Source organism: Simochromis diagramma, unplaced genomic scaffold (assembly GCF_900408965.1).
Source record: "Simochromis diagramma unplaced genomic scaffold, fSimDia1.1 OVJJ01000293.1, whole genome shotgun sequence".
NCBI classification, from domain to species: domain Eukaryota; kingdom Metazoa; phylum Chordata; class Actinopteri; order Cichliformes; family Cichlidae; genus Simochromis; species Simochromis diagramma.
In genome coordinates this window covers 11,476,760-11,499,155 of record NW_024386801.1, presented here as the reverse complement: position 1 = coordinate 11,499,155, position 22,396 = coordinate 11,476,760, and the positions used below count along the sequence as shown (strand labels likewise).

Here is a 22,396-nt window from a genome sequence, read left to right as displayed (position 1 = left end):
GATTGGCTAAGTGAATATTTACGGAAGTGTCACAGGAACGCGACAGCTTGTCTAATTTTTCTTTTGGCAGTATGCTGACAGGCAGCAAGACGACCACATGTCAAGTTTAAAAACTGATTTGTTGAAAACTTCCGGGACATTTAATGTCCTTGTTGGAGTGACAGGAAGCGTTGCAGCCTTGAAACTGCCTCTTTTGGTCTCCCAGCTTCTTGAACTCTCCGGGGTGAGCTGCTTCATATTAATTAATGTTTGCATATCATGAATGTTTCTATTTTCCCCGTACATAGTTAGCAAATAATAGCACAAGCATCTATATACATTTATTGTTTATCTAAGTGGCATAATACGCATAAGCTCACCTTTACCGCAAGATGGGGATGTTAGGCAGCATCGCTACAAACGCAGTATATTCTAGTTATTATAGCTCTTTTATCCAGTCGCAGAAAAAAAAGTCTTAGACTGATAAACAGAGCAAATCTGAGCCAGCAATATCTGCCTGTTAATTAAAAACCACAACGGTCGTCCATGAAAATAGAGAAAACGACATTTGAAGACGTAAATGTTAAACGGGGATAATATATGACAGTGTTGTATTAGTGTGGGAAAGGTTTTGCAATATACTAAATAAAGTGTGTTAGGACTTTGTAGTAAACAGGGTGATGAAGCTATGCGTTTGCATAGCAATGCAAATAGTTTTAAATTGTATGTGTAATAGCTAATACCTGTAGAGAGAAATATTTGGCCTGTCAAACTAAGAATAATTGCTTCATTTGAGTTTAACATGCGAGAATATGCATGGATGCACATCCCATGGAGCAGAGAGACATAATGCCCCAATCAGTCAATTTAATTTCCAACAAAATGATGTGGGATCACGGATGTCACTGGAAGCAGTAATGTCTTGTAAACATCATTCTTTTTTTAATTAAACAGTCAGTTGTAGGAAAATCTTCTCTGTAACAACTAGTATGACGTATTTATTTACTTGAGAAAGAATGAACACTTCACCTGCTCAAGCCCTGCTAATTATAAAACAATTGATGAATTAATTCAAGCATACTAGTGGTAAAGGCAATCAAATGCCTACAGTTGTTTAAAAATACTCTATAATAATGTAAAAACTTAGAGTAAACAGAAATTCATACCTATGTAGACTCTATCTGCACTCACTTGCTACTTTGTTAGGTACACCAATTAAGCTGCTTTTTAATGCAAATATCTATTTAGCCAATCCCATGGCAGCAACTCAAGCATTTAGGCATGTAGACATGGTCAAGATTACCTGCTTAACTTCATCTGAACATCCGAATGGCAATGAAAGGTGATTTAAGTGACTTTGAACGTGGCATGTTTGTGGGCTGCAAACAGGTTGTTCTGAGTATTTCAGGAACTGCTGATCTACTGGTATTTTCCCACTCAATCATCTCTAGGGTTTACAGAGAATAGCCCAAAAAAAAGAAAATGTCCAGTGAATGGCAGCTTTCTGGGTGAAAATGCCTTTGTGACGTCCAGGGTTAGAGGAGAGTAATTCAAAATCCTCATGTTACAACCATGGTACTAGAAGAGTATCTCTCAATGCACAACTCATCGAACCTTAGCCAAAACCCCACCCTGTGCCATGCCTGTCAGCTAGACATTGAAAAATGAGGCTACAGTTCATACAGACTCACCAAAATTGGACAGAAGAAGTTTGGAAAAATGTTCAAATGGTAGGGTGGGAAATTGGTATAAAGATCATAAAACATGGATCCATCCTGCCATGTCTCAATTGTTCAGGCTGAAGGTGGTGTTATGTCGTGGGGGATATTGTCTTGGCACACTCCAGGCCTCTTAGTACACTTAAGTCATCATTTAAATATTACAGCCTACCTGAGAATATTTTATGAATATGTCTATCATTTATGACCACAGAGTACTCATCTTCTGATGGCTGCTTCCTGCAGGATAACATGCCATAAAGGTCAAATCATGTTAAACTGGTTTGTGAACATGACAGTGAATCCATTGTACACAAGTGGCTTTCAGGCATCCACAGTCATCAGATCTCAATTTTAAATGGGATGTGGTGGAAAAGGAAATTCATACTACTGATGTGTGTCTCCCTCCCTTTTCCCCTTATCTATCTATCTATCTATCTATCTATCTATCTATCTATCTATCTATCTATCTATCTATCTATCTATCTATCTATCTATCTATCTATCTATCTATCTATCTCTTCTGCAGTAGTACAATGTCACTGTCATTTATGTCATTTATGTTGTCATGCTGTAGGTGGATGTACGAGTAGTCACTACAGAGCATGCCAAGCACTTCTATAATTCTGCTGAGGTGTCAGTCAAAATCTACAGTGACGAGGATGAATGGGAGGTAATAACTAACTCGAGTATGATATTCTAATGTAGCCATTATTACACTGAAAACATATATAGCTATATATATATATATAGAAAAGACAAATTAACATGACATATATAATCAATATGAAGGTCAGCTTGGGCTCTTCAAATAAAATAGGTGAAGGAATACTGTACAGTGCCATACTGAGCAAAATGAAATGTGGTATGAGTTGCCCATTATTAACTTGAAAACACTGGAGTTACTTGTGAGAATTCTGAGACATAAAAACACTGGTTTAACTTATGCATTCCAGACAGAAGTGAAGATGTGACTGTGTAACTGGATGCATTTCAAACAGCATGTCTCTCATTTAGCTGTGGAAACAGAGATCTGACCCTGTGCTACACATTGAGCTAAGGCGTTGGGCAGATCTACTTGTCATTGCCCCTCTTGATGCCAACAGTCTTGGAAAGATTGCTAGTGGTATTTGTGATAATCTGCTGGTAAGAAGATGAAACACTAAAGATTTTGCAAATAATCATTTATTGCAGAATTTCTGTGAAATGATTTCCAGGTTTATGTGTATTTGTCATTTCAGACGTGTGTGGTAAGAGCCTGGGATACCAGTCGTCCTCTTCTCTTCTGCCCTGCAATGAACACAGCTATGTGGCTGCATCCTATTACAGCCCAGCAGGTATCCAGACTGAAAGAGTTTGGATATGTGGAAATCCCCTGCGTTGCCAAAAAGCTAGTGTGTGGAGATGAAGGTGAGTTTTAATATGAGGAGGAACTAAATATATTTAACCTTTGCTAATATTTACTTAGACTCTCAGATCGTAGGAAATAGAAAAAGGGTTGAAATTTACAATAATATTTACATATTTTATTACACATGTGGTTAATAGACCCCCCCCCCCCCCCCCCCCCAAAATTAGACTTAGAATTATGCAACAGCAGACATCACATTCTCACATTTGTGAGCCTTACTCAAGTGAGTATCTTACAATTTCCTTAAAAAAAGACTGACATGATTATTATGGCTTTAAAATAGCTGGAGATTAATATTCACACATGCCATGGAGCCAGTGACTTATTTTACTACACCCATCTTGGACTTTGTCTTTATTTATTTATTTATTTATTTATTATTACTGTAAACCTGTAACTATATTTGTAGCTCATACATTTGCCATTATATTTTTTTTATATTCCAGGTGTCTTCACCTGGAGTATAAAAACTCATGCACGTCTATATGTTTGGACTACTTTTTGCAGTCAGGGGAAATTCCCCCCTGCTGGCAGTTTAAAAAAAATGCCTCTTTAAGGATGAATGTGGGTTACCTCCTCCTTTTATATATAGTATATAGCAGGAGCAAACACTACTTGAACTGCGCAGGCAAGAAACGTGACAGTAGTGAGTAAATCATATGACATCAGGGGTCCAAAGGTGAATAAGGAGAGTGGCATGTAACAGTGATTAGACCAGATGACACACAGCATCATAGGCAGATAAAACAAGAGGTTAAATCTCACCTTTTAAAAAATACTTTCAAAGGCTAGTTTTTCTACCTTCTTCCTTAACACAAATTCTCCTTCACCAGTTGCGTTGATTTCAGTGTCCCGTGGCTGTAAAAAGTACACTATGTACCAGCACACTGTGACTATTAGCTGCTATGGGTAAACAGACCTTATTCCAAATCACATGCCACATGCTTCCTTTTTTTCTGATAAGGTGACAAGGATGATTTTAGATTAAAGTGGCTCGTGAATTGCTCTTAATTACCAGGCACAGTAGCCAGCTGTGTGTGAGGTCATATCAACCTGCTTAGTGCTCACTGTTAAACTGTGTCACATAACTTGACATAGTAAGTTACCTACGAGAGGCATATTTTAGTTCCTTTCCAAAGACACTGTACTTAAGAGATAACTGTGGTACAAAGGGATTATCCAAGAACATCTAAAACTGCCTCCTTCCCTTTTTTGTATCAAGGACTTGTTTTTCATTCTGTCATGTGGCTAAGCAAAGTATTAAGAGACTTGGACAAACTATGTGAACATCTTACCAGTGTTTAGACTTACTAGGATGACATGGCATGTCTTACAACGCAGGTAGTTTCAAGAATAACCCAGCACTCAAACTCACCACAAGATAAAAATGAATAGGCCTTGATGGAAAATGCTACACGTATTTGACACCATTTTCTGTGGCTCTGGTAGAAGCTACTTTTTGTGTTGCGTGTGTCGTTGTGATCAACCATGCACTCTAAAGCAGTAGACTGTTATAGCATAAATAGCAACCAAGTGAAATGTATAGATCGTACAAGTTCTAAAGTTGGCATCACATACTTGTAGTTCATGTGCTTTAAGACTTATGGTGCGATTTGTAAATGCAAAAACTTGTGTTGCATGGTCTATTTTTGTATAAGGTGCTACCATTTTATCTACTTAACTCTTCACAACTTCCGTTCATTTCATTTTTCTTCCCCGTTGATACAATTTGTTGTTTTTTGCTAACTGGAGCTTATCTCCTAAGATGCTTGGATGGCTGGATACCAATGCTGACAGCACTGCTGATACTTAGCATTCATATTTAACATGCTGTGTGAGGCTGCTGCATCTGCTAAATCTATATCTGTAGCAGGTGTGTTGACTACTTTATTCTGAGAAATTATTTCTGGAAAAAACACTGTCCACAGCTGCAGTGTCCACCTTTAATATAACCTAATATATATAACTATAGTCCATGGTAAGTATTGATTATCCTGCTTCTAGTTACCCTAGGCTGCCGTTTATTAAGCTGTGTTTTCAGCTAAGTCAAAAGAAGTTTCCTATTAACATCCACTAAGAGTACAGGAAAGTATAAATAAGCATAGAAAGTGCTAATATAAGGAACTGAAATTACTAATTTTAATGACTTAGTCTTATAGCAAGTGCAAAGAAAGTTGGACAGAAGACAAAAGGCTAGAAATAGATTCAGTGGGAACAACTTCCCTTCACAATGTTATTCAAGGATATCTAACACTGGACTTTTTAATGTCATGTTTACGTCTTGGCTCTGTAAACCACTTTCTGTGTAGTGGAAAAGTAATGAAGTGTCACCTAGATTGTATAACTCAGTTTAAGACATTGATTGATACTATGTCAATTCATACAGTTGACCTTGGTACATTAATCTAATGACTAATCATTTTTATTGGCACAAACATGTGCAGATGTACACATGGATACAGTTAAAGCCTCAAAATTCTAATCAATTCATCTATTTTGGAGATGTGCTGCATAAAGTGTTATAAAAGAATAAATAAAATGGTGGAGCTGTGCCTATGAGTTTTGTTGCTAATAGTGCTGTCTTTTTGATTCATCGGTGGGGTTTGGCTCAGATTTATATGCAAACAGCTTGAGTGTAGTGTAGTGTATTTATGAATGTGAAAAATGTGCATGAGCATTTGCATTGCAATCGTGTACATGTCTTCTTTGTATTTTCCTTCAGGCACTGACTGATTTATAGTTTTCTGCAGAAGACATTTGTATAGCTCATAATTCTTTGTTTTTCCATAGGTAAAGGTGCCATGGCAGAAGTATCGACAATTGTCAGTCTTGTCAAAGAGTATCTTCAGAAACCAGATGAGTCACCTTTGGAGGCATGAACGTCATATTGTACATCCAAGCAAACACCAAAGGCCAAAGCAAAACAAACACTATGCCTTGTTGTTGGATTTGTCCAACTGCCACGGTCCAACACACCCATGGTAAACTCATTTACTTGCTTTCACCTGTTTTACTTCATAAATTCACTTCTTAGAATATGTGGGTGTGTCCAGAACATCATGACTGACATCTCTCTAAATCCTCTTTTGGTATTGTTAAACCTGTTGGGGCACAGCGGCTTTACATTTCAAAGACGTGCATTGACCTTTTTCAACATTAATTCCCATCATATCACCTCTGGAGCCTGATCAGCCCAGAGGTTAAGAACAAAAAAGTTGGTAGTGTGAGACGTTAATTTTTAGCTGTCACCATCAGTTTTTTGAGGTACATTTTAAACAGTTTTGTGTTGTTTTTTTTGTATATTTATTTTGTTTAGATAGTAACACATTATTTGGTATCCCAAGTAACATAAAAGATAAGGTAGCAACAGCTGCATCTCTCAGAGATGACATGAAAGTGCGTTTTGTATTATGCATTTTTTCCTGACTTGAACAGACAGTTTGAGCCTGTTTACGATGTGCTCGACTTGTTTTTCCTGGAAAGGCTTTCCTCTGAATTTACCTTTGTTTATTCTTTTTGTTTAATGTTAGCTGACGTATTCAGATATAGATATAAGGATAATGAAAACTGCGACATGCCACATTACTGTTTGCTAAGTACCACCCTAAATGAACATCTAATAATATACCTGTTAAAAAGGCCATATTTATACTCCAAGCTGTAAAATGTGTGATTATACATTTTGTTTATTTGCTAAAGGAACTGAAATTTTTGTCATCATCAAAGGTAAAGAGACAAAAGTGCAACAAGTTAAAATTTCAGTCATGTATTCCCATCAGATTCATGAAAGCCGTTGTAATTTGGGGTTTTCTATGGGTTTTAATTAGTTCTTTGAAGTGTCCTTTTTCCAGGATCGATTATTGAGCATAATCAATCATATCAGACATACAGGATGTGCCTTTAATGACTTAAAAAAAAAAAACAACAAGAATTGGGTGCATGAGAATTTCTAACTCTGGTTGTTTTCCTTTTAAGCATAGTCCACACATTTTCATTAGGGTCGGGGAAGGTGATTCCTGAAGCTTGCTTTATCTATTCCAAAACCAGGTTTAGTTTTTGGATTGTTGTCCTGTCCAGCTCTTGATTTGAGAAAAAGTTGACGAATTTGGAGGTAGTCCTCCTCCTTTAATATTCTGCCAGTATTGCTGGAAGCAAAACAGCCCCAGAGCATGCTGCTACCACCACCATGCTTGACAGTTGCTACAGTGTTTGTCCATTTGAAAGCCACCAAACATACCTCTTTATTGTCTCAATCTTTGTCACATCTTTGACCATAAAACTTTTTTCCAGAAGGCTTGTTCACATGTGGACAGCTGCAAATTTCAGTCGAGCTTAAAGGTGTTGCTTTTGGAGGATGAGCTTCTTTCTTGGTTGGCACCCTCTCAGTCACTAAAAGTTGTAATCAGTCGCTAACGACGAGTTATTAGACCTTGGCTTTGTCGACCTAAGACACTGTAGAACCTTCAGCACCAATTATTAAAAAATGTAAGTAAGTGCATGTATATATTTGAGCCTGCATTTATATTTTGACCCTGTGTGGATAAGAGACAATCCAAAATGAATTCTTGTTTTTTTGTTTTTTAAAGTCACTGAAGATGAATGGTGAACAATCATTCCACTCTGGGAATTTTTAAAATAATAAAAAGCCCAAAATTACCATGACATTCATGCCCATGGTGTGTATATGTAAGCTTGGTTATTCATATGTGTGTGTATATAAAATAAATGATAAAATATAATGCTGATTCAGACTGCACTTTTCTGTTCTGGGCTCTGTATGATATTAGTGAGAGATCCTTTAGATGGTCATATGGGGAACCATGACAAAAGGAAAAATATAGAATTGCAAATGAGTATAAAAGCATTGCATGAAACAAAAAGTCATTAAATCCATGTTCTGGCCATGTCATACATTATAGTGTGAACAACATCCTTCTTATTTAATTCTATAGATGCTGTCCTGGTGCCTCTGGGATTAATTATCTGACACAAGGCAACAGAAACTCTTTTCCCACCAGGCAGTTTGACAGACTGGTTTTACTGCAGAACCACATAAAATAAAACTGTCATGATACGGAAATCCTTGACTTGGTAACAACGATACATCCTCATTTTGTTTGTGCATTTTTGGAAATTTTCTTTATGTTTGCTTTAAGATGGTTTGAGCTTTTTAGAACAACTTCCCCAAATGCTTTTACAAGATGTCCAAAGGGCAAGAGTGACGAAACCCATGGATCGCATTAGTGTAAGACATGTTTATCTTTGCGAAAGCCCTCTATCTCCTAACAAAGTGAAACATCCAGGTCTGGATTGTGTCCAGAGAAAACAGACAGTACACAACTGTCTTACTTGTAATAAACTGAAAGTGCACCTGGCAGGTGGCAGTTGTCTGGAGTAGTGTTATGTTGGGACAAGTAGGCCTACCCCCCATTTAAGAGATCAGGATACTTTGTATTGCAATCTAAGTCAGCCACGTCATGCTGTACATTATGTTTATCATTTTATGTTTTGTCCCCCCCCCCTATGATAGGGATCTATGGTGTTATTTTGAACTGCTCAAATTTTCCTGGTCACACAGCACTAGGAAGTCTCTTTATTTCCTTGTCATCAAACTGAACTTGTCTCTTTAGCATTAATACCTCCCATCTCTACTGAAGAGAAACCCTGTCTTCTAATTTGCAGCTGCATGCTGCATGTTTTGTGTGTGTGCATTTTTGTTCTGTTTATTTAAACTTTTCTAGGCTGTGTAGAGGGTAATATTTTATCGTACTTTTTTCCTGCTTCCTCCAAATCCAGTTGGACTGGAGAGAAATTTGGCTTGCAAATAACTGAGGGGATTGTTACTGTTGAGCTGTCGAGGTTGCAGCACATGGAGCGATGTGAATGGCTCCCCAAATGAAAAGCATCCTTCCCTGAGCCATAACCTGTCCTGCTGCTATTGGCTGCTGGCTGATTCTGTTAATGAGGCTAGAGAAATATTACATCAGCCATTCTGACAAGGGGAGTGTCATCCTGGCCTTGATATTACTGTGGGAGAGCATGCAGCTTGCAGGTGTGCTTAATGGGAATGAACAGTGTGTTCTAAGAACTGGGTGCATATCATGAAAACTTCAGATAGGTGATATGAAATGGCCAAAGTTGCACTTGCAAAAACAATTTTTTTCCCAGCTGCCAGTTTAACACATGCTTAACTAAAGATAGCTCCCAAATATCACAATCAATTGAACCTATTGTGTTATTTGCAAGAATTCACCGTCTGAAACCGAGGAGTTTCTGTAAGTACACACGATACCGTCAGCAAGAAAGTGACTCTGCAACATACCGGCTCATCACATGACAGTGTGTTGTCATATTTCAGCAGTGATGAACAGTATCTAGCTGTATCAGTTACTTAAAAGATTAGTCAACTAACTGGTATTAGTACAATTTTAGTTCAAAGCAAGCTCAAACCTTTTAAAATGAATCAGTACTTCCCTTCATATAATAGCAGCCATATTTATTCAGATAGACAAACACGAGACAAAAGTAGACAAACTAGCATGCAAGAATAGCAAGTCCGCAAATCTTAAAACCAGAAGGATCAGAAACGGGAGCGATTTCAAAACATCAGATAGTGAGGTTTTAAAATGTCCTGGGGCTGTAAAAATACATTTGCAGTTCATTGAGTTTAAAAGGTCCAATGTACCTAAGCCATATTTAAATTTCTTGCTGGGAGTGTATATGTGGGACATGTTTAAGCATAACCTTAAACATTTAACTTTACCACAGTTATATTAACTGTAGACACAATCATAACTTCAGTTACTTTAATCCTGTTACTATAGCTATTAAAATGTGGATTCATTTTTGTAGTTGTCTACTGAAAGCTGAGTGTTGTCTTTGCTGTGATGTATCAGAATTATACAGGTTAACTGTCTCATTAGGAGAAAAAATATCATTTGAACATCATATGACTCCTGCAACAAATTTCCTGTCAACACACTATAGGGTGAGGCTGTGTGTCAATATGTATGCACTTTCACTAACACATCTGACACGAGTGTCTGATGCAACCCAAGCAGTCTCTAGGCTCAGTGTGTGTTTGTGACCTCTGGGAATGTTTAAGCGTGTTTCATCAGAAACTGCATCCTGAGAGATCACCTGCTCTGCTCCCTGTGTCACCACAGCTTGCTTTGCCCACTCTGAGATGCTTAAAAGTGGTAAACACCATGCACATTCACTCAGGAGTGTGTTTTATGTGCATAAATAATATTTTGTATTATTTATGCACACTTTCCTACACTTTACACACAGATAAATTTATAGATGTACATCTTATGTCAATCACAGTGTGTGGTGGCTTTAGAATTTACTCTAAAAGCTCTCTTACAGACCACAAACCTGGAAAGGCTGTAATCTGTGTATATAATCTGACTTGGACTAGTTAAGAATTAGTCAGCATTTCCCACACGCTTCTGGATTTGAGTCAACCACGCACTGCTGATGCATTTTTTGCTTTCTTTGTATGCCTTCTCTCATCTGGGATACAACCCTTTTGTAAAGAAAATGTCACCCATGTTGGTAAAGCCTTCACTGAAATTCTCTATCTTAAAACATTCATATCTGTATATGTATGCATATTTAAAACAGGGAGGTCTCACACAGGGAAATGCCCACTACAAATGCAAAACTGCAGATTCCATTGCGAGTTAATTTGTGCGGAGCTATCCGTTATAAAGGGGCAGCCGTTTGGGCCTCTTTAAATAAAAACATGATCAAATCAATCAGTATCTTTTCATCCTGTGCAATCATTTACAGACTTGGCTCCCAGCAGTTGTTCTAAAAGTGTCTAAGTTATTTCTGACCTATTTATAAACATGCTTGTCATGTCTAGCTTTACATGTCTATCACATGTCTCGTCCCAAAGCTATGTACTGTATATGTTTAATATTCCGTTTTTTGTTGCGTTGGATGTTTGATAATGTGTGAGTTGCCTTGATGGCTTGTGTTGGTTACCCCAGAGCTGTAATGCCATAGTAACAGGACATGGGAAGATCTGAGGAATTATCCATGGGGGGGGGGGATCATTCCTCACATCAGGTATAAAGATGCTCCTTGATGAGCATCTTTGTACCTGTGAAACCCCCCTTGGACTTGTGGAAGCAACCAACTTGTCTAGACTAAACTGTGGCACCCCCATGGGACACATAAATTAGACTTTGGCTCACAGGTGAGGAGGGACATGATGCAAGTGCAACAAGACATGTACTCATCCAGATGTCAAATCAGTGGAGAGTGTAAGAATTTAGGTGTGCAATATATAATAGACATTTATTATATTATAAAACATTTGATTAGATTGAAAGGTGAAATGCCAGTCATGAGTAATGACAAGAAATTTAAAAAAAAAAAAGTCTGCCCGGGGTAATGGCTGACCTGAATTTAACTTTGGTCAATTATAGTAAACCATTAACTTTATTAGGATAAGATCGACACATGCAATCCTCTGCCATAAACGCTTCTTTTAGATGCAGCTATTTACATATATTGGATTCTCTTTGTGTCAAGTCATATATTTATTTATTTTAATTTCTGAGAATACATGCATCCTGCCATAATAAGTCTAATCGGAGAACAGTTTATTTTGACATCAGTGGGATGTCTTTAAACCAGTTTTATTGTTGCAGATATATTTAAATATGTATGTTCCCAACCTTAGGCGTCTTCTGTGCCACTACACGGTTGAGTATGCAGTGACTAGTTCACGTAACCGTAGAGGTGCTGTGGGATAATGACTTGCATACAAGTCAACACAAAGATAAAGAACGGGGAATTATAAACACGTGATTTCCTTTATTGCTCCGAGACTGGCATGTCCGATTCTGACACTCAGGCATGGGAACCGGGCAAAGGCGCGAAGGTGAGAAAGAGTCAACCTGACAAACGTGTGTTATCTGACAGGGAGTGAAAAGGGGCAAAAAAAACCCCGACTCTTAAATTAATTTCGGCGGTAGCAGCAGACAGTTGGCAGCCGGACAAAAAGTCACTGAAAGCGAGAAAACATGACATGTGAAGAAAACAAGCCGTGGATAGAGGGAGGGTGTGACTCCGCCTATTGATCAAAGACCATCCTCCTTCCTTTTGTCTTTTCTTCAGTTTGTTAACTTCTCTAAAAGCCTCGTGGACTTCGGGCCAGCAGCGCAGCAGTTTTTTTTAGTAGGCTGTGCTGTCGCTTCATTTGGTGGGATTGACGCATCTGGACTGACCCACTCCACGGGCGGCGGAGAGATTTGCCCACTCTTTTCTTAGAAGTTTCATGGAGTCTTTGTGGAAATCATTGATTACACGGGTGAGGTAAGGAGAGTTGTTCGCAGTTTAAAGTAACTGACGACTGATTGTGATGCAGAAGTGCGTAAACTCAGAAAAGCAGGATCGGTGAACCTTTTTGTAAAGCTGTCAGAGTGCGTCAAAAAAGGTGGAACTATTTCATACAGTCGAGATCGATTTATGCATCCTCTGATTGTGTGTGTGTGTGTGTGTGTGTGTGTGTGTGTGTGTGTGTGTGTGTGTGTGTGTGTGTGTGTGTGTGTTTGGAACTTAGTTTGGTTTTAGTTTTGCCGTGGTTTACGAGGCTTTCGCGGCTGTATGGAAATGACTCGCTCTGTGAGCGAAAGTCAAGCTCTTACGCCCGTCTTATTTTCATATTATTTGCGTCCTATTGAATTTGGCAGGCTGCTCTTCTCGGCAGGTCTCGTACTTTCACATTTTGGCTGAGAAGCAAATATATGTGCATCGTAAGCTACAGCTCACGAGGATGTCAAGAGAAGCTGAGAAGAAACTTTTTTTTCTCCTCGTTCAAGTTCCGTTTTTTAATGTTTGGACGTGAGCCGCTTTCATTGGTTAAGTCTAAGACATATTGGAGGAAATAGATTTTTTTTTTATGTCACACGAACTTGCGGAGATCTTTCAACATATCCTAACCCGAGAGACTAATTGGTGATCAGATAAATGATTAATGATTGCTAGACTGGACTGAAGTAAGCTTTTACCTTTTCACTCTTCTCTCGCGTGGTTTTAAGCCACGGGCGTTTTGTTTTCGAAAGTTACGCTCTCCATCACCCTTGCCCTACAGATCATGGGAGTGGGAGGACACACAAAGGCGCATGCACACAGGCAGACACAAATTTTAGAGTGCGGTTTTTAGTCCGTTGAAAACAGCTCTGCGCAGTTTCCTCCATGCACATATACCGCGTTTATCCTCGCCATATACAGATAAGCCGTCACACCACTTGTGTGAAAGGTGTCAACAGGATGAGAAGATAAGATCTCAGTGCTGTGCTGTCATTAGACTGGAGAGGGTCACTGTGTGGGATTAAAGAAAAAAAAAAAGTCGTTTACTTCTCTAAACCTCACCAAGAGTTTCAGTTATTCTCAGAACGTCTTATCATTTTTTTTTTTTTGCATTTACAGATTGTGCTGGCAGATGTTGTGTTTGCTAAACCTCTACACTTTAACTGTTGAGCCAAATTTCCACGCGTAGTCGGCAAGCAAGTGCAAATAAACCTTGGTATAATTTATAATTTATCTCCTCTATGACCTCATCGGTGCCTGCAAATGCTTGCATGGCAGATCACGTGACGACGTTATATCTTCTTTTCATCTGCTCCAAGAAGCCAGACTGCGTTGCGATCCACACGTTGCTATGTATCTGTTATATATGTCTGTATCTTAAAAATGGGATGGGATGCATCTAGCATCTTACTCAAGTGAAGGTTTTGTATTCCACATTTAAACAGACACACTCCCCCCCCCCCCCCCCCAAAAAAAAAAAAAAAACTCTCGATCATTTACTTCCAAACTGGAGGCGGGCTTTCTGTTCTGCTTTCCAATTTTTACACTTGCAGAACCTTACTTGGCGAAAATGTGCTGTACTTCTTACGCTCAGCTTTACACTTACTAAAAGACAGTGAAGTGAAAACATCAAGAATGTGCAAAAATACTTTTTTCTTAGGAAAAAAAGGTGTGTGTGGGGGGGGGGGGGGGATTCTGATACTGCACTGTGGTCACAGTGGCTAGTGTTTATCACTTTGTGGATTACACATCTGTCATTGCAGATCATTTTTCACTGTTCATTTACCTGCTGAGCCCCAAAGTCTTGTTTGGATGTTACTCTTAACTTTCATTTAAAAAAGCTGATAGGAGGAACTGTTAGCTGACTAGTTTCAGTGTCAGGCGTTACCAAAAAGAGTTTTTAGTCATTAAAAGCTAATCAGCAAATTCCCATAAATAGGAGTCAGATGCAAAACAGCACTGAAGAAGTATAACAAAGAAGTACCTACGGTATGACCAGAGGGCTGTGGTAATAAAATGCAGAACAGCAACAACTTCACTTGTTTTGTCTGAGAATGTAAACACGAGATGAGAAGTGCATGCCAGATCAGGCGATAAGTCCTACTTCGACAAAAGCGAACCTAGCCTTTTTGATACGATCACAGTGACACATTGACATTTGAAGTAAGCCATGGTAAAACCATAACACATTATATGTGACTCACAGAAATGACAACAGTTGTGCTACAGTGTAGTTCTCATTTTTACAGATGGCCTTGAAGTCGAGACTGCTCTCGGTCACACCTGGATATTATGTTACCACAAGTAACAGTTGGAGTGGAGGTAGTACAGGGAGAGCCAGTCAGTTTGGCGCATCATGTGTCAACTATCTCTTTGGCAGTTTGTGGAAAACCTTTCTCAAACCTGAGATTTCTCCTTGTACAAGAATTAAATTGTAACTCATTGTAGGAACCATTTATTAGCCGTGTGTGCTTTTTTTACTTTACAAGGTCAAAAGGAATGACTTACAAATAATTTGGTCCAGTTATTATTTGTCTTAAAACTGTGATTTTATGTGGTTATGCAATTATGTGTAATGTGAAGGAGTGGCATGGAAACTATGTTTAGGGCTGCAGTAGGAAGACGTGATGAAATAGCGATGAATGTACACCAAAGATTATTAAGTATCTACATGTTGTGCTCGCATATGAATTACTGAAGCCTTTTTACAATAAACCCTGAAGACTCTTCGTGTTTATTTACACCAGTGACCTGTGTGGTGATGGTCTGAGGCCGTCTGGCCTGGGTGGGGATTTTCTCTTCCACGTGATCCCCACACATTCCTCAGATAGTAACTTATTTTTCACATGCAGGACTCTTATTCCACCATTTATGTGCGTGAGTGTGATATGTGAGATAAACCTCAATTTTTTTTTTTTAAAGTCACTTCGGTTCTTATCTCATGATTCTGCTGCTAAGCATTTATTTTTCTGTAACACACTTCGCTGCTATATCTGATGTCAACATAGTCGGATTGATTCCAGTGTTAAACAAACTTTTGATAGTTTTTCAGTGAGAAATGCCACGATCTAATTGTTTTTGTTTTTTTGGCAGGTCCGGAGCAATATTGATGAATCATCATAACAAGGCTACTACATGATGAGCAACCAGTCAATGCAAACCCTCACTGATGCAGTGTTACGAGCCAAGATGCCATTATTTGACCGGACGATAGCATCTGCAGGACTGTCAAAACCACAAAATATGTCTGGTTTCCTGGGCAAGCAGACGCTGCCGTGCCATGGGGCCTTCTTTGCTTATGACCCGAGAGGAAAAGAGGGAGCGGGATTCACTTCTCCTTGGAGGAACTCAAAGACATCTCTGCTGAACGACCGGAGTACTATGAGTCACCTCTCTGGCATGGAGGGAAACAATCTGATTTACAGACACGACAGCAATTCTTCAGAGGAAACTCAGTCTTCTGCTACGCGTCACACCCCGGTAAAACAGGGCTTTATGAGGTACAAGAAAAGTCCTGAGATCAGCAGTCCTACAGCTGCAGCGTCGTTACCTATTAGAAAACAAAAAACTGGAGGTGAGACTTCATCACCCCCATCTGAAAACTCTGTTTACTTAGCGATTCCCAGGCCGGTTTACGGACATAATCCCTGCTGTAATGAACTGGGTTGCATGTTAGGACAACGCTACAGTGTGGAACATAGCTCTCCAAGGATACCAAACACTGTATATGAGCGTGACTGGATGCAAACTGATGCTCACTACGCTGAAAAACCATCTGTTGAAAGGAAAGGACAAGAAATGGGGCTTCAACAGAGAGTCTTACAGTTTGAACACAGCACAGATACACTGAAGAGGCTGACTGTGGACTCATACAGCCCTGTTAGAGGAAGAACTTTGCCTGCTGTGATTGAGCCGCACTACAGCAGTTACCCCTGCACCCCGACTCGTCCACTGTTTGGTTCTTTAAGTGAGCATAGCCAGCCTTTACAGACTTCCCCCAGAGGCTACCCCAGCCTTTACCCCTCCCACCCTACATATGAGCATATGACCTCAGAGGTTTATCAGGAACATTCTCCCATGTCCAAATATGGCCAACTAGCGCAGCACCAAGTGTTTTACTACCCCCAGGCAAATGTGGAGGTAGAAAACAGAACCCAGTGTAAAGATAGTGGCAGTAAGCAGAGAGAAGATGTTGCTGTTATTCATAAACACTCAAGCTCAAACCCTCGGGAGCATTACATAGTGCCTCAGTCGCTTCATGCTGAAATTCCTTTGCCTTTGTCTAGCACTGAAATGTTGCCAAATCATTCCTTTATGCGGGGTTTGAACTATCCATGCTATGCTGTTCCAAGACTTCATTTAAATCCAAGCCAAATCAGAGCCCCCCTAAAAAGGCAACATGCATCACCTACTTTTCATCCTAGCCACAAAAATGTTTCGCCATCCAGCCAACATATGGATCACCCCATGGTGTCCGCCAGCAGTTTACAAAAGGACAAACCCAAGCACCCCGGCCTTCATGTTGACCACCTACCCATTTCCTCACCGTTCCTACCTGTGACTCAAACCAGCCCTGCCAGACGTGTGAGCAAGCCAGGTGTCTCACCATCAGTTATGGAAATGAGAGGATTCTTCCCCCCTGTCAACCGCCTGCATATGGACCCACCCATCCTTCCACTACTTGGCTTGAATGTGGACAGAGCAGTGGACTATTCCTCCTGTGAATCTCAAGTCCCTTGCCCGACTCAGCCAAAAAACGTTCCAGTGTCCCCAGCCGTGTGGCGACCTCAGTCACCGAATCGGAGTTCAAATCGGATCCACACAGACGTGCCTAAGAGTGCAAATGTCCACAAAAGTATCGATTCTCCTGCTGTCGAAACAAGAAGCAAACATAAAAGCTCTGTGTCCAGTCCAGAAACCGCTGTTAATAAACAGTGTCTAAAGAGGAGCATTTCCCATTCATCTTCACCTGTCAAAATAAAAGAGGAGGATAAGGATTTATATGAAGTGGAATGGACCAGGAAGAGACAAAAGTTGAAAACTGAGATTATCCGAGAAGGAAATAAGAATGACTCTCCCCCTATGCCAGTTATTGACACTGTTTTCAGTTTGGCACCTTACCAAGGATATCTGCAGACCTCGGGTGGGATCTCTGGAGCTGGAGCATCAGGGAAAGCCTGTCAGTCCTCTGAGCAGCATGAAGTTAAATCCAAGCCAGACAAAGAAAAGAAACAAGATCAAGCTAAACAGGAGCCTGTTGTGTGTCTAGTTTTTAAAGAAACTCGTACTAATACTCCAAAAGAGAAAAGTGCTGCAGAAGCTGTTGAACCCAAAAATATTAAAGTAGAAAACCTAGATAAATCAGATATCAGCAGCTCTACAGATGACAGCATTTGTCCCAACCACAGCAGCAAAATGGAAGTCAAAAAAGAGCCCACAGAGACTGCTTCACCTGATGATGGACCTATTTTCTTAAAAAAGACAATTGAACCTGAAGAACATGAAACAAAGCCATCTAGAGCAGCTGAAAATAAGACTTCAGATGAGTCCAAACCTGCTGAGATGACTGCACAGACAAACTCGACTTCTGAAGGTGACACAAAAGCAACACAACACAAACAGGAGCTCATCCTTCCCCCCAAACCCACGACTCCACTGCCTGGGAGCAGACTAAATTTCAAAAACATTCCCCCTCAGTGTCTTAAACTTTCCACCTATAAGATTATTATCCCTAACGGCAAGAATTATTTCCCTGTTCCACCACCACAGAAGCCGACTGCACAGCCAGCAGCTGAGTTCATACCAAACCAAGATATCCAAACGCCCGCCCGCAAGCATTTCTTTGAGCTGCACCAGTCATTCTGTAAGCTTGTGTCCAAATCTGTGTCGACTTCTTCAGAGCAGGACCTTAAAAAGTGGTTGTCCCAACTGAAAATAACCGAATCGGTGTCTCACGTGACCAAAGTCCAGAAAGTTTCCTGCCTGCTGGGGGTAAAAGCCAGAGAGGCTTGGCTCAACGAGGAGATGAAATCGGCACTTGACACGGTCCTCGACAGGTTAAGAGAGTACTCGATCCAGGAACGCTGTCCTTTTCCGCACGTCATGCGGACGGGAGCAGTGTTTCTCCCCATGCTGGTGGTCAAGGAGCTGCTGTTTCCTATGGTCCACGGCAGCTTCATTGACCAGGTCCTGCAGGAGCACAAAGTCGAGCTGCGACCCACCACGCTCTCTGAAGAGAAGATCCTCATCCAGCTTCATAAACGAGCCTGCTCCTCCAGACTCAGGAGACTGATGTCCCTCAAACACCTGCCTGACGTCTACGCCGACGCGGTCAACCTTCTGTATTATGTCTGCGTCTGCAAACAGCTGGGTGAGTGTACATTCAACACAGACATACCGAGACAAACCACCATGGTTGCTACAGTTACAACACTGTAGCCCTTTAAACCATTAACACCCCCCCCCCCCCCCCCCCCCACAGGTTTTGCAGTGAGTCCTCCATGTGCTAATTTCCCCGCAGCACCGGACACAACTGTGTGAAGAAATGTCTATAAGGCCAATGGCTTTAAAAATATTTTACAAGTAATTTAATACTACATATAAGCTAATATTTAAGTGAATTAGCTAAGAAACAAAAAAATCTAAAGTATTCATACAAAATATATTATATCATCTCAGTGATTAGTGCAAACTATGTTCCTACTTGTAAAAAGATTTGTAATTTCTTATTATTAATTATGATGATTCATTTTGCTTGGTTTTATGAAAATCCCTGTTTCCTTAGTATAACTTTGATAGCATTCTAGGAGATCTCTTTCAGTACACGATGTGAACTGAACTTTTAGATATCATTATAAAGCATCATATTTCCTTCAAAGCATATTTTCTGCATTAATTGGCCCTTTTTGTAAGTAACCAATCAAAACAGAAGAACTATTCAATATAAAATCCATTTATTTTTTACAGAATCAACCTCATCTGACGTCCAAAAGAGAGTCCAGGTATTTTTTTCCTGTTGTCCCTCAATCTCACTGCTCTTTTGCTTTTTTCCTGATTTAGAAAGCAGGAAATTTTTCTTCTAACCTTCAGTAACAAATCACAAGAAGCTGCATGATTACACTGTGGGTGGGTTGAGGGGGAAAGGCGCTAAGCTGGGCTGCTTGGGGACATATGAATTTGTTGCCTACTTACAGCACTGTAGCTGAAACGGCGTAAGGCAGGCTGGTGGATGACATTATGAGGGGAAGGAAGTGAGAGGCCGCTACACACAAGAGGGATTAAGTGTGGCACTTTTTTTTTTTTTTTTTTTTTTTAGGTCAGAGGTCTTTTCAGAAGATGGTGACTTCATCCTTTGTTGTACCATCTCTAACTAACCCACATCTACACTGCATACAAGTTGCATTAGGCAGTTTCTGAGAATATGAGTGTGTAATGTCCAAAGAACAGGACAATAGTATAACACCAGTCAAATCTCATGAAAAAAAAACAACTTCTTCCTTCCTCACCTGCCTGGCTGTGTTCTCCACCCTCTGCATTTCTGATAAGAATGCTTCAATCTTGTCACAAATATAAACTGATCAGACACACCCTTAAAACCAAGTTCCAAATATCGAACAGGTGCTCCCTGAACAGTTCTGACCCATTCCATCTGCGGGTGTCTTACAGTTTCTGGGATTATTCTGGGTTATCTAGATTGCAGGGTAGGTGTTGAGACTGGGTTAACATATCTGGGTTAAAAAAAAAAAAATCCAAATACTAATACAAACTTAAATCCCTTTCCCAGTCGTTTTAATGCTGTGGCTGATTAGTGTATACTTTCAAACTTCATCGTCATCACACTCAAGTATTCATGAAATGTTGCACATACTAAATAATAACAGTGCTCTCTCATTATAGGTGGGGAAAAAAATGTTACATACATTAACTAAGTTAATCAACTTTATTTGAATTAAATATTTTGAGTTTTTATGTAGTTAGTTGAAAATACAAAGATCATAGAATATCAATAGAGTTGTCCTTTTTAAAAAAAAAAAATTATTGTTGCCTTTTATTTTGTCTGTCAACAGCTTCGATTGTATTTGCTTCCTGAGCCTACTGAACTTGGCCTAATTGAACTGCTGTTCACTGCTGACATAGGTTCACATGGTTTTGGAGCACTTGACTCTAGTGTCTGAACATTTCTGTTGCCCTCCTCTTGCCTCACTGCTGTTTTATCCGTGACTGATAGCACCCCTCGCAGCAGCTGACTTTTTCCCAGCCTTTGTGTTTATTCCCATAGCCTTCTCTTCTCATAGCCATCTTTGCTGTAAGGGTGTTTCGTGGTGGAGGATCATGATGTGCAAAAGCCGAAATCCTTAGGTTTAGGTGTGAAATAAGCTCTTTAGGAAACCAAGTATTTTATATTTCCTTGTCAGAAATCCTGAAAGTCTGTTTCTGACTTGCTGATCACTTGTAACTGTTTCCCTGATCACTGCATAAATTCCTTTGCCTCTAATCTTCCCACTTTGTGAGGAAGCAGAATCCTATATTTATCTGCGATATTTCAGTATTTGTTTTGAGCTCTCCTTTTGCCATTTTCCCTGTGTTGCAGGATTAGATATGGACTCCGATCACAAGGAACAAGATGGAAGCTGTGAAGCGTCTAACAGCGGGAGAATTCCTGTATTTTCTGACACCACTGCCTCCGCAGCCTCGCACTCAGAGTTGCAACCACAGAGATGTTCAGAGGATGAGGAAACACAATTGAACAGGAATAAAACTAAAAGAAGAGTAAAGAGCAGTTCGAGGCGTACGTTTCTAGAAAACAGGTTGTCAGATGAGGAAGAGAGAGGGGATACGGACAAGGTTGTAGCTGAAAGCACTGTCAACACAACTGCAAAGAAAAACTGCAGTGCCCATGAGCCCCAGGAGAGTGATAATAAAGGGACTGATTATATGGTTTCAGAGCAGAATCCATATATTTCATGGATGTGTCCTTTAACACTGGACGAGCTATCCCCATTCCCGAGCGACGCAGAAACTGAGGGATCTTCCAGCAGGTGGCACGTTGGTCAGTCCTCACCATCAGTCAAATCTAAGGAAAACTCTAAGAATTGTTCAGGAGTCATTGTTAAACTGAGGAAGATACTTAGTGAAGATCTAAAGAGAAAAAAAACTCGATACCAAGCAGTGTCAGAGTCGGAGACATCTGCTGATGCTTCCATCTCACAGACTGATGACGGGGAGAGTGTGATTGGTGAGGCTGACGTTCACAGGAGGACACCCAAAACAAAGCACAGGTGGGAGAGAACAGGAAGCTTCTCTCATGCGTTAAGACCCCTTGGCAGCTCTTCTAAAAGAAAACATAGATCACTTTTGAAGATCAAATACTGTCCCTACTTGTCTGCCTGTCACAGCGCCGAACACAGGAGGCGATGGGTCCTGCGTTCAGCTGTGCAGAGGGCTCAGAGGGCCATGAGGTTCTGTTACCCCGAGTTGGTGGGAAAGAGGATCCGCCATCTGTACGAGGAAGTTGACAAATCAGAGGTGTGGTACAGAGGGGAGGTGCTGCGCATCCACGAGGCTCACCCCAACCCCCTTAAGACCATATTTGAGGTCAGGTATGACAGCGAGCCAGAGTGGAAGTACTACCTCGAGCTTCTCATAGACTATAAAAAAGGCTGGCTCAAAATTGAAGACTAGTTTCCAGGCACGTACACACAATGCTATGACACCTCTGTGAGCGCAACGACAGCTGAGCATTTTTTTTTCTTAACTCACTTACGAAGGTTCCTCGAGAATGAAGGTGAACTGGATTCTTTTTTTTTTTTCTACTTCTTCTTTTATATAAAATAATGAAGTCACCTAAAAATTGCCTGTTATGTAAGCACAAAGTTGTGCTTTCTTTAGTGATGGGCTATGTTCAGTGTTTAGCTCTTTTTTTTCTTTCTTTTTTTTTACATTCTTATCATTTATGCGG

At 40.2% G+C, this 22,396-nt stretch overlaps 2 protein-coding genes across 8 annotated transcripts; both read left to right on the top strand.

Annotated features, from left to right (window-relative positions):
• The first annotated feature begins 18 nt into the window (after positions 1-18).
• On the top strand, positions 19-7,744 carry ppcdc (phosphopantothenoylcysteine decarboxylase). Of its 2 annotated transcripts, XM_040025822.1 has the most exons (5): positions 26-223; positions 2,275-2,370; positions 2,715-2,843; positions 2,939-3,107; positions 5,899-7,744. In XM_040025822.1, exons 1-5 carry the CDS (start codon positions 98-100, stop codon positions 5,985-5,987), a joined length of 609 nt encoding a protein of 202 aa, XP_039881756.1. In that variant the 5' UTR covers positions 26-97; the 3' UTR covers positions 5,988-7,744. The 2 variants fall into 2 exon arrangements, with proteins under 2 accessions (XP_039881757.1, XP_039881756.1); XM_040025823.1 differs by lacking the exon at positions 2,715-2,843 and having other exon boundaries at positions 19-223.
• On the top strand, positions 2,940-22,343 carry cunh15orf39 (chromosome unknown C15orf39 homolog). Of its 6 annotated transcripts, none has more exons than XM_040025815.1 (4): positions 2,940-2,944; positions 15,162-15,168; positions 16,055-18,808; positions 21,029-22,343. In XM_040025815.1, the coding sequence occupies exons 3-4, from the start codon at positions 16,108-16,110 to the stop codon at positions 22,117-22,119; spliced, it is 3,792 nt and encodes a 1,263-aa protein (XP_039881749.1). In that variant the 5' UTR covers positions 2,940-2,944; positions 15,162-15,168; positions 16,055-16,107; the 3' UTR covers positions 22,120-22,343. The 6 variants fall into 6 exon arrangements, with proteins under 6 accessions (XP_039881749.1, XP_039881747.1, XP_039881751.1 ...); XM_040025817.1 differs by lacking the exons at positions 2,940-2,944; positions 15,162-15,168 and adding exons at positions 12,022-12,441; positions 19,405-19,439 and having other exon boundaries at positions 15,532-18,808; positions 21,029-21,146; XM_040025813.1 differs by lacking the exons at positions 2,940-2,944; positions 15,162-15,168 and adding an exon at positions 11,892-12,007 and having other exon boundaries at positions 15,532-18,808.
• The last annotated feature ends 53 nt before the right edge of the window (positions 22,344-22,396 follow it).